This window comes from Salmo trutta, chromosome 8 (assembly GCF_901001165.1).
Source record: "Salmo trutta chromosome 8, fSalTru1.1, whole genome shotgun sequence".
Taxonomy (NCBI): domain Eukaryota; kingdom Metazoa; phylum Chordata; class Actinopteri; order Salmoniformes; family Salmonidae; genus Salmo; species Salmo trutta.
Window position 1 is genome coordinate 38983159 of NC_042964.1, and position 12470 is coordinate 38995628.

General features: G+C 45.4%; 1 protein-coding gene across 2 annotated transcripts in view; it reads left to right on the top strand.

Moving 5' to 3' along the window:
- The window catches only part of usp6nl (USP6 N-terminal like), a 65942-nt gene that overhangs the window by 23780 nt on the left and 29692 nt on the right, over positions 1 to 12470 (top strand). Inside the window, exon 1 of one of the 2 annotated variants that reach the window (XM_029761239.1) lies at positions 2721 to 4456. The exons of the other annotated variant lie outside the window; for it this stretch is intronic. Coding sequence (XP_029617099.1) covers positions 4381 to 4456 — 76 coding nt within the window. The 5' untranslated portion in view covers positions 2721 to 4380. Of the gene's footprint in view, positions 1 to 2720; positions 4457 to 12470 lie in introns of those variants that run through there. 2 annotated transcript variants of the gene reach the window in all.

Below are 12470 nucleotides of genomic sequence, written 5' to 3' on the forward strand. Positions count from 1 at the left end.
ATGAGTCATCTCTTCGCCAGGTCAATGAAATGAAAAAGTGTATGATCTTCTGTAACTGAATGGCATCACGTTATATTGCCATGGTTTTCTCATGCAGAGGGTGAAAAGCATTCACACTTGAGATAATAACTTATGGAGAATACATAACAGGAAGGAAAAGAGGGAGGAAAGAGGTAAAGTTCGCTATCCCTGATGCAGTGAAAATAATTTAAAAACATTGATTAATGAAGTAAGCCTTATGCGACATCATTACATTTTTGTTTGTCTGAATTGGCAGGTTTTATGCACCAGCCAAGCTTCTGGGAGAGCACCATGGTTCTGTTTTGATGAACAATTATAAACAGATAGATGAGTGCAGGGAATTAGTGGAGGTAGAAGGAGGGGAAGATATGGAGAGAGGGAGCCAAAGGAAAGGCAGAGGGAGAGAGAGATGGTAATACACAGAGGGAGAGAGAGATGGTAATACACAGAGGGAGAGAGAGATGGTAATACACAGAGGGAGAGAGAGATGGTAATACACAGAGGGAGAGAGAGATGGTAATACACAGAGGGAGAGAGAGATGGTAATACACAGAGGGAGAGAGAGATGGTAATACACAGAGGGAGGGAGAGAGAGAGAGAGATGGTAATACACGGAGGGAGAGAGAGAGAGAGAGAGAGATGGTAATACACAGAGGGAGAGAGAGCGATGGTAATACACAGAGGGAGAGAGAGCGATGGTAATACACAGAGGGAGAGAGAGAGATGGTAATACACAGAGGGAGACTGATTGAAAATGTAAAAAGGCATAAGATGCTAGTGGGCACAAATGATCACTGTCTACGACACAAACATACAGTTGAAGTCAGAAGTTTACATACACTTAGGTTGGAGTCATTAAAACTTGTTCAACCACTCCACAAATTTCTTGTTAACAAACTATAGTTTTGGCAAGTCGGTTAGGACATCTACTTTGTGCATGAGACAAGTCATTTTTCCAACAATTGGTTACAGACAGATTATTTCACTTATAATTCACTGTATCACAATTCCAGTGGGTCAGAAGTTTACATACACTAAGTTGACTGTGCCTTTAAACAGCTTGGAAAATTCCAGAAAATGATGTCATGGCTTTAGAAGCTTCTGATAGGCTAATTGACATCATTTCAGTCAATTGGAGGTGTACCTGTGGATGTATTTCAAGGCCTACCTTCAAACTCAGTGCCTCTTTGCTTGACATCATGGGAAAATCAAAAGAAATCATCCAAGACCTCAGAAAGAAATTGTAGACCTCCACAAGTCTGGTTTATCCTTGGGAGCAATTTCCAAACGCCTGAAGGTACCACGTTCATCTGTACAAACAATAGTACGCAAGTATAAACACCATGGCACCACACAGCCGTCATACCGCTCCGGAAGGAGATGAGTTCTGTCTCCTAGAGATGAACGTACTTTGGTGTGAAAAGTGCAAATCAATCCCAGAACAACCGCAAAGGACCTTGTGAAGATGCTGGAGGAAACAGGTACAAAAGTATCTATATTCACAGTAAAACGAGTCCAATATCAACATAACCTGAAAGGCCGCTCAGCAAGGAAGACGCCACTGCTCCAAAACTGCCATAAAAAAAGCCAGACTACGGTTTGCAACTGCACATGGGGACAAAGATTGTACTTTTTGGAGAAATGTCCCCTGGTCTGATGAAACAAAAATAGAACTGTTTGGCCATAATGCCCATCGTTATGTTTGGAGGAAAAGGGGGGACGCTTGCAAGCTGAAGAACACCATCCCAACCGTGAAGCACGGTGGTGGCAGCATCATGTTGGGGGGGTGCTTTGCTCCAGGAGGAACTGGTGCACTTCACAAAATAGATGGCATCATGAGGCAGGAAAATTATGTGGATATATTGAAGCAACATCTCAAGACATCAGTCAGGAAGTTAAAGCTTGGTCACAAATGGGTCTTCCAAATGGATAATGACCTCAAGCATACTTCCAAAGTTGTGGCAAAATGGCTTAAGGACAACAAAGTCAAGGTATTGGAGTGGCCATCACAAAGCCCTGTCCTCAATCCTATAGAACATTTGTGGGCAGAACTGAAAAAGCGTGTGTGAGCAAGAAGGCCTACAACTGAGTCAGGTTTACACTAGCTATGTCAGGAGGAATGGGCCAAAATTCACCCAACTTATTGTGCGAAGCTTGTGGAAGACTACCTGAAACGTTTGACCCAAGTTAAACAATTTAAAGGCAATGCTACAAAGTGCTAATTGAGTGTATGTAAACTTCTGACCCACTGGGAATGTGATGAAAGAAATAAAAGCATTCTCTCTACTATTATTCTGACATTGCATTCTTAAAATAAAGTGGTGATCATAACTGACCTAAGACAGGGAATTTTTACTAGGATTTAAATGTTAGGAATTGTGAAACACTTTAGCCAAATACATTTAAACTCAGTTTATGTAAACTTCCAACTTCAACTGTATATACTGACTCAGACACACACAGAGACAAATCCTGATTATCACACATCGCAGTTAATTTTTTTTACTCCCCCTGTATTTCCCCGTTCTGTTCATGTACCAGGCTTCAGAATGATGGTGGAGCAGGGGGTCCTCACTAAGCGGGGACGACAAAGAGAGGGGGGGGGGGAAACTGAAAGAGCGGGAGGGACGTGAATTTGGAAGGAGAGTTCGAGGGGGGGAACGAGAGAGGAGCAGAGCACGGGGAGAGAGCAGAGCACGGGGAGAGAGCAGAGCACAAGGAGAGAGCAGAGCACAGTGAGAGAGGATTAAAATGGGCAAGAGACCGATGAGTTGGGTGGACTGACTGCCTTACCCCAGTGAGTTAGCCAGCTGTGGATGTGAGCAGAGGGGCGTGTCTTTGGAGCAGGGATACTGCTGCTATTGATCCAAACCACCTTCATCTGTTCTGCCTGCCAGGTGTGCTGCTACAGCACAGTTCTCTGAACAGAGAGGGAGAGCAACAGAGAGAGATCTGCCAGTCTCCTCCCTGTGTTCCTCAGAGCTGGGTGCGTGTGTTCACCTCTACTGCATCTGCCGAACAAGATAAGTGTGTGTGTGTGTGTGTGTGTGTGTGGGAGCACCAACTGGAAAATAAACACAAACACTCTCTCCGCTGAGCCTGAGAGTCTCAGAAGAGCAGCTAACGGCAGCTAACAAACCAACGACCTCCAGCTTCTAGCCGTCGGGTTGAGATGACATTGTGTGTGATTTGAGCGTCACTTGAGCATGATCTGCTTCACCTGGACATGTGAGAGCGGTGGTCTGGTATTCATGGACATGTGAGAGTGGTGGTCTGGTATTCATGGATATGTGAGAGCGGTGGTCTGGTATTCATGGACATGTGAGAGCGGTGGTCTGGTATTCATGGACATGTGAGAGCGGTGGTCTGGTATTCATGGACATGTGAGAGCGGTGGTCTGGTATTCATGGATATGTGAGAGCGGTGGTCTGGTATTCATGGATATGTGAGAGCGGTGGTCGGGTATTCATGGACATGTGAGAGTGGTGGTCTGGTATTAATGGATATGTGAGAGCGGTGGTCTGGTATTCATGGACATGTGAGAGCGGTGGTCTGGTATTCATGGACATGTGAGAGCGGTGGTCTGGGTATTAATGGATATGTGAGAGCGGTGGTCTGGGTATTAATGGATATGTGAGAGCGGTGGTCTGGTATTTCTGGACCTGTGAGAGCGGTGGTCTGGTATTTCTGGACCTGTGAGAGCGGTGGTCTGGTATTGCCGGACCTGTGAGAGCGGTGGTCTGGTATTGCCGGACCTGTGAGTGCGGTGGTCTGGTATTGCTGGACCTGTGAGAGCCTTAGGAGGACGGGAGGAAATCATCTACCTGGACAGAACAACCGCTGACCCCTGGAGAGAAAGAGCATAGAACAGACTGCCTGTCTAGGTCGACCTAAATGTTACTGCCTTAGATATTCACATGTAGCAGGGTAGGAGAGAAAGTGTGTGTGAGTGCTAGCGACGTGCATGTGTGATCGCGTAAGGGAGTGTTGAGGACTTGCAGCTGGTGCTGAGAGCGACTGAGGAGAGAGGGAGGTTGGATCGGAGCAGAGAGGAAAAAGGCTTAGGGATGACTGGGTGGAACTGGAGGCTATAGCTAACCTTGGAATCATCCTTGGAACCTCGAGGGGCTGCCGCCACTACTCCACCCCAAAAAGAGGAACTAGGACTGGGGAAAGATCCGGGCTCTGTGGACCCTAAACCTGGTGCCTGGGGATAAGATGGGATCCAAGATTTGAGATCTGGACTTTTTAAGGCATTGGGATGATTTCAGAGGACCCTGTGAGGGATGAGGTTGTCGGGGCTGTGAGGGCGAGAGCGGGCTCCCCGCGCCCAGTGTGTACTGTTGCCCCCTCCCCACTATGAGCATGCAGGTACTTCATATGGTCAGGGAGCTGGTGTCTCCCTCCCGACGCAGAGCAGCCGCCAGATACGGAGGTGTGTGTTTTTCAACTTTTATTGTCTCGTGGACAAGTACAGTGCAATGCCTTTTCTTTCTTTTGTGTGTGTCTGTCACTGTGTGTGTCTGTCACTGTGTGTGTCTGTCACTGTGTGTGTCTGTCACTGTGTGTGTCTGTCACTGTGTGTGTCTGTCACTGTGTGTGTCTGTCACTGTGTGTGTCTGTCACTGTGTGTGTCTGTCACTGTGCTGTGCATTAGCTCTACTGTGTCCCTGGAAATGAATGCCATTGACTTCTTACAGATCCCTTGTGTGTCTGTGTTTGAGAGAGTTGGCTAGAGAGAAAGAGATTCCCTTGGTACTGCTGTAATGGTTCTGTTGCTATGGGACGTGTGTGTGTGTGTGTGTGTGTGTGTGTGTGTGTGTGTGTGTGTGTGTGTGTGTGTGTGTGTGTGTGTGTGTGTGTGTGTGTGTGTGTGTGTGTGTGTCCGTTGAGTGCTAAAGAATGACGGAAGGTGTCCTGGGGTAATGGGACACTTGGTGAACCCCGAACTCTAGTCCTATCTGCTGATTGGACCAGCTCTGAGGGGTCAGTGATGGGCTGTGGGGCACTAATGATTGGCTAAAGCTTTTCACTGCCAAAGGCTCAGTCTACACTCTGAGGAGAATCACCTGGGCTCTGAGAGGAGCTGTAACACTCTGCATCCCCATTCAGGCTACTGGCTAGTGATTATATGGGTTGTGATGTGGGTTATTTTTAAACATCAACAGCCTATTTAAAGACATCTAGGCCTCAAGCATCTCCTTAACAAAGGCTGCCTCTATTCTCTTAGCCCAGTGTATCTAAGCTTTTTTTACATGCCAGAGGGATGAAAACCGATTACACACTTCACACCTCACTGCTTGTTAATGATGAATTCTGTGTGTGCGTGCACACGCATGTACGTTTGTGACGTGTATGAAAAAAGAAATAAAATGTTAACCTTTATTTGACTAGGCAAGTCAGTTAAGAACAAATTCTTATTTACAATGACGGTCTACCCCGGCCACACTGGGACGACGCTGCGCCGGCCTATGAGACTCCTAATCACGGCCGGTTGTGATACAGCCTGGAATCGAACCAGGGTCTGTAGTGACTCTTCTAGCACTGAGATGCAGTGCCTTAGACCGCTGCGCCACTCAGGATTTCACAAGGATTTTTTGTTGTTGATATTTGCAGGCAAAAATGCTTGATTTTTCTGTGGCAATTCTGACATTTTGGATGGCGACAATTTTGTCCAATTTGTTGTGAAATTGCCCTGACTAGCCATAAAGTTGAAGTGTGGCTTGATTTAACCGTATTTATGTGCTGATTTGTTGAAATTGTGAGCCCTCTTTTTGTACTGCGGTGATGGGTCAGTGTTATGCGATTTAATATTGCGATGATTTGACTGTTTTATGCGGAAATGGCAAAGAAAATTGCGATCAGGATCACGGAATCCTGAAAGAAACTGGTTTGTGTGTTTCTGAACATATTGAGCCTGATAATAACTCAAAAATGTCCCATTCCCTGTGTAGCAGCATGTCATCACTGTGCTGGAGGCAGGAGCAGGGGAACAGAGCTGGTGTTGTGGAGAGTTGAGCTTCTCATCAATCTGTGATACCCACTACAAAGGGAACATTGAGTTTAGGGCCCTCCGCCTTCCATCTCACTGCCATTTTAATCTCTGGCCATAGACCCTGCAGAGAAATTCTCAACACACACAAACATACACAGGTGCACACTTTGCTTTACACACACACACACACACACACACACACACACACACACACACACACACACACACACACCACAGAGCTGCTGAGACAATCAGGTGCTGTCTGTCAGTGGGTTATCTCATCCCCCAGACAGTAGCAGAAGCCTTGGTTGCTACTGTAGGTAGTGTTCTGTGGTACAGGTGCTGTCTGTCAGTGGGTTATCTGCTGAGGTGTGGGGTTGGTGAGAGAGAGAGAGAGAGAGAGGGATGGAGAGCGAGGGGATGTGGTGAGATGATGACATTTCAGACTGCCACTTCAGTCTGCTTGAACACAGTATGTGTAATGCACTGTGCCCTTTGATGTATCAGCAGGGTCTTAATCAGTGGTGTAAAAATACTTTAAAGTACACTTAAGTAGGTTGTCTTTACTTTACTATTTATATTTTTGACAACTTTTACTTCACTACATTCCTCAAGAAAATAATGTACTTTTTACTCCATACATTTTCTCTGACACCCAAAAGTACTTGTTATATTTTCAATTCACACACTTATCAAGAGAACATCCCTGGTCATCCATACTGCCTCTGATCTGGCGGACTCACTAACCGTGTGGTTCATTTGTAAATTAATATCACAGTCTTGTAGTGTACCCCTGGCTATCTGTAAATGAATATCACAGTGTTGTAGTGTACCCCTGGCTATCTGCTGTCTGGTTTGCATAATATAAGGAATTTGAAATTATTAATACTTTTGATACTGAAGTGTATTTAAAACCAAATACTTTCTTTTACTCAAGTAGTATTTTACTGTTCACTTTTACTTGAGTAATTTTCTATTAACGCTTCTTTACTTATACTCAAGTTTAATGAGTATCACCACTGGTCTTTATCCTTCTGGGTGTAGAATGTACATGTCTGTATATGTAAAGTATCAGCAGGGTCTTTATCTCTCTGGATGTAGAATGTACATGTCTGTGTATGTATGTATGTATGTATGTGTATATGTATGTATGTATGTATGTATGTATGTATGTATGTATGTATGTATGTATGTATGTATGTATGTATGTATGTATGTATGTATGTATGTATGTATGTATGTATGTTATGTATGTATGTATGTATGTATGTATGTATGTATGTATGTATGTATGTATGTATGTATGTATGTATGTATGTATGTATGTATGTATGTATGTATGTATGTATGTATACGTAAAATATCAGCAGGGTCTTTTATCTCTCAGGATGTAGAATGTACATGTCTGTATATGTAAAGTATCAGTTTATCTCTCTGTATGTAGAATGTACATGTCTGTATATGTATGTGCAGAATCAGTAAGGACTTGTGAGCGTTTGTGAAAGCAAATGTCCCTATATTTGAACTGACGTCTTGGGTAGTACTAAACTCCCTCCTTTTGTTGGGCCTGGCATTCTGCTGGCCAGGCAGGTGGCAGGAGGAGCTAGGAGCAGTACTACAGTCCAGCATTCTGCTGGCCAGGCAGGAGGAGCTAGGAGCAGTACTACAGTCCAGCATTCTGCTGGCCAGGCAGGAGGAGCTAGGAGCAGTACTACAGTCCAGCATTCTGCTGGCCAGGCAGGAGGAGCTAGGAGCAGTACTACAGTCCAGCATTCTGCTGGCCAGGCAGGAGGAGCTAGGAGCAGTACTACAGTCCAGCATTCTGCTGGCCAGGCAGGAGGCAGGAGGAGCTAAGAGCAGTACTACAGTCCAGCATTCTGCAGGTGGCAGGAGGAGCTAGGAGCAGTACTACAGTCCAGCATTCTGCTGGCCAGGCAGGAGGCAGGAGGAGCTAGGAGCAGTACTACAGTCCAGCATTCTGCTGGCCAGGCAGGAGGAGCTAGGAGCAGTACTACAGGTCAGCATTCTGCTGGCCAGGCAGGTGGCAGGAGGAGCTAGACGCAAGCCCATGCTCACTAGGGTCGTGTTCAGTAGTGAGCAAGTTACGTTCTGAACTTGTCCGATAAGAACACCGATATTTGGTTTTCCGTTGCAAAACGCCTCGGCAGGTAGCCTGGCAGGTAGGAGCGTTGGGCCAGTAACCGAAAGGTTGCTGGATCGAATCCCTGAGCTGACAAGGCAAAAGTCTGTCATTCTGCCCCTGAGCAAGGCAGTTAACCCACTGTTCCCCGGGCGCCGAAGACATGGATGTTGATTAAGGAAGCCCCCTGCACCTCTCTGATTCAGAAGGGTTGGGTTAAATGCAGAAGACATATTTCAGTTGAATGCATTGTTGTACAACTGTCTAGGTTTCCCCCCCTTTCCCATACTGCTGTACTGTCCTGGAGCTGAGATGGCTCCATAGGGATTTGTAACCAGTTTAATGCAGCCTGCTCCAGTGCCAAGCTGCAGTCTTCTTCCCTCTCAGCCACTCTGCTCTGGTCAGCAGCACTGGCATCTTACTATCTCTGTAATGAATTCTGCATGAAGGACGTTTCTCTCCTCACTCTCGATCTCCCATCTTAAAACACTCATATTTCTAACTGCTAGGAGAGAGAGGCTCTCTCAATTATTCAAGTTATGTGCCAGCAGCTTAAAAAAAGGGAGATTTGTTTTTTCTGTAGTGTAACACATCAAGTTGTCAACGTGTGTGTGTGTGTGTGTGTGTGTGTGTGTGTGTGTGTGTGTGTGTGTGTGTGTGTGTGTGTGAGCGTGGCTTCAAACATTACATGCTGGGTTGTCAGAGGGATAGAGGTAGAGTTCAGACCCCCCTCGTGTTGAACAGCAGGTAGCCAGTTAGCATCTACCCACTGATATCAAAGCCATTTTAGCATCTAGTCTAATTGTTTGCCGTATAAGCACCTAGAGGGAAACGCTAGGCTTCATATTGTTCTGTAACTTTGGCCTCCCAGGAGAATGTATGCTCGTGGTGGACGGAGCTGTATCAGTAAGAGCAACATATAAGATAGCAAATGGCACTCGGCACTGCTTCTGCTTCTGTTTCTCTCTCTGTCTCGGGGCTCCTTTAAAAAACAAATCTGAACCAGTATTCAATAATTTTTCTGGGGTAAATGAAAACGGCACAGAGGTCCCATCCAGTTACTTTTCACACCCGAAACAACCTGCTTTCTGTTTTAATGTGAAACATGCGTTCTCACAGTGAAGAGTAGTTCTGTCTTAGCCTTGAAATGGCTGGACTGTGACTGCTTCTACACAGGCCCTTAGGTTAGTGCAGAGGTCTTTCAGTAGTGTAGATATCAAAGGAACCAGAGTACTCTCTCCATCCCCCCTCTCCCTACTGACCAGCCGTGTTTGATAAACAATCTAGACCTCACATGTCTGTGCTATGGAGGTAGAGATGAAAGGGGGAGTGATGTATGTTACCAGATCTCTCTTTCTCTCTTTCTCTTTCTCTCTTTCTCTCTTTTTCTTTCTCTCTTTTTCTCTTTTTCTCTTCTCTCTTCTAGAGTTCAGACCCCCCTCGTGTTGAACAGCAGGTAGCCAGTTAGCATCTACCCACTGATATCAAAGCCATTTTAGCATCTAGTCTAATTGTTGCCGTATAAGCACCTAGAGGGAAACGCTAGGCTTCATTGTTCTGTAACTTTGGCCTCCCAGGAGAATGTATGCTCGTGGTGGACGGAGCTGTATCAGTAAGAGCAACATATAAGATAGCAATGGCACTCGGCACTGCTTCTGCTTCTGTTTCTCTCTCTGTCTCGGGGCTCCTTTAAAAAACAAATCTGAACCAGTATTCAATAATTTTTCTGGGGTAAATGAAAACGGCCACAGAGGTCCCATCCAGTACTTTTCACACCCGAAACAACCTGCTTTCTGTTTTAATGTGAAACATGCGTTCTCACAGTGAAGAGTAGTTCTGTCTTAGCCTTGAAATGGCTGGACTGTGACTGCTTCTACACAGGCCCTTAGGTTAGTGCAGAGGTCTTTCAGTAGTGTAGATATCATTTTCTCTCTTTCTCTCTTTTTCTTCTCTCTCTTTCTCTCTTTTTCTCTTTCTCTCTTTCTCTTTCTCTCTTTCTCTTTTTCTTTCTCTTTCTCTCTTTCTCTCTTTCTCTTTCTCTCTTTCTCTTCTCTCTTTCTCTTCTCTTTTTCTCTTTCTTTTTCTCTTTCTCTCTTTCTCTCCTCTTTCTCTTCTCTTTTTCTCTTTCTTTTTCTCTCTATTTCTCTTTCTCTCTTTCTCTTTCTTTCTCTTTCTTTCTCTTTCTTTCTCTTTCTCTCTTTCTTTCTCTTTCTCTCTTTCTCTTTCTCTCTTTCGCTCTTTCTCTTTCTCTCTTTCTCTTTCTCTCTCTTTCTTTCTCTCTTTCGCTCTTTCTCTCTTTCTCTTTTTCTCTTTCTCTCTTTCTTTCTCTCTTTCTCTTATATATTTTGGGTGTGTATACCTGTTATTTTATTGTTGGTTCTCTGACTCTTATGACATCTCCCACCTGTCCTGTGTTGCCTGGCTGGTAACCGTGGGACTGTAAGAATCACAGCTGTGTGTCTCAGTAGTGGTGCCACACAGTCTGTTTACTACTGCTGAATCTAGGCACGTTCTTTCTCAATCCTGTCATGCAGTGTACTAATATTGTTGCATTCCTTGTTTGATACGATAGACGATAACACTATAGATCCCAAACATACAGGGTGTGTGTGTGTGCACTGTACTAGTCACACACTGCACTTGTCAAACTGTCATTACTCATAGCAGATGATGTCATCGTCCGTAGTGTGGTGTGGGGACACAAGTGGCTTGTGTGACAGAGATGGACAGAGCGAGAGATGGCGTCCGACTCCGCCCAAGGGAACAATGAGACTGTGCGTGTCACTCATCGTGTGTTTCTGTCTCTCTCTCTGTGTGTGTCCCCGTCTTTACTGCTGCCAACCCACACCAAGGCTTTCATCCAGAGTCTCTCTCTAAGTGATAATCAGAATAGGTGGGTGGATGAAGACTGGATGGGCTCTTTAATTGCTCATAAAGTTGTTCTGCTTGAATCAAATTTATTTATAAAGCCCTTCTTAGATCAGCTGATATCTCAAAGTGCTGTACAGAAACCCAGCCTAAAACCCCAGACAGCAAGCAATGCAGGTGTAGAAGCACGGTGGCTAGGAAAAACTCCCTAGAAAGGCCAGAACCTAGTAAGAAACCTAGAGAGGATGTATTTAGGTGAACAGTGTGATTATGCACTACCCTGCTGCTGATTGATTGCTGATGTGAATATTGATTGATCGTCAGTCCTTGGGGGAGGGAGTAGCGAGCCTAGCTGTGAAGTGATGCTTTAGTCCCTCTACACCTGGTGTCAGATTGATCATCAGTCCTTGGGGGAGGGAGTAGCGAGCCTAGCTGTGAAGTGACACTTTAGTCCCTCTACACCTGGTGTCAGATTGATCATCAGTCCTTGGGGGAGGGAGTAGCGAGCCTAGCTGTGAAGTGACACTTTAGTCCCTCTACACCTGGTGTCAGATTTCAGGTGCAAAGCTTAGACGACAGTTTTACAGTAGCATACGGAAAGCACCAGTAGGTCAGGGAAAGTATGAGTTTTATAAACGTTTTTAATTAAACACACACACACACACCTAACAGAACAAACACAGCTCGGATCCCCTTGTCACTGGAGTGCAGAACAGATTTAAATCACTTGTTTTATATTCACATTAAAGTTCAGTACGGGGGAGTTTGACACTCCTCTCTGTTTTCATCTTGCTATGTGGTGCCAGAGATCGCCCACACAAGCAGTTGCCAAAGTGCTTGGCAGATTTTTATATACAATTCTGAAGACTGGAAAGGGAGAGGGGGAGAGAGAGAGGGGGGGATAGAGAGAGAGAGAGAGAGCGAGCGGAGAAGAGAGAACTATACACAAGTCAAGAGTGAGGCGAAGGGTCAACTTCTCACTCAAGATGCCAATATCCTGCTGCTCTTGTCAAATACAGAGAGCGGGGGAGAGAGACAGAGAGCGGGGGAGAGAGAGAGAGGGGGGGAGAGAGAGAGAGGGGGGGAGAGGGCAAGAGTGAAGGCGAGATGCATTTCATAACATTCATTTCAAATTCATTTACTATGTCCCTTTTTTTTTTAAAGAGGATTCACTGGTATGTGCTCAATAGCTCTCGAGTCCATGTTAGTAACAGTGTGGTGGCAGTGTATGTGTCCCTTCTCAGAAAGTATCCAGTGTGTGAGAACATTCCCAGAAAGGACACCAGAACCCTCCAAGCCTGCCTGCCTGCCCTGCAGGATGACCTCGATGCTTTAGCAGTGATAACAGCATTTCAGCCACATCAGCCATTCCCTTACTGGGCCTGGGCGTAAGTCGTTTTGTGTGCGCCAGGGTAGATATGTACTGTAGCGATGGCGGGAGATAGA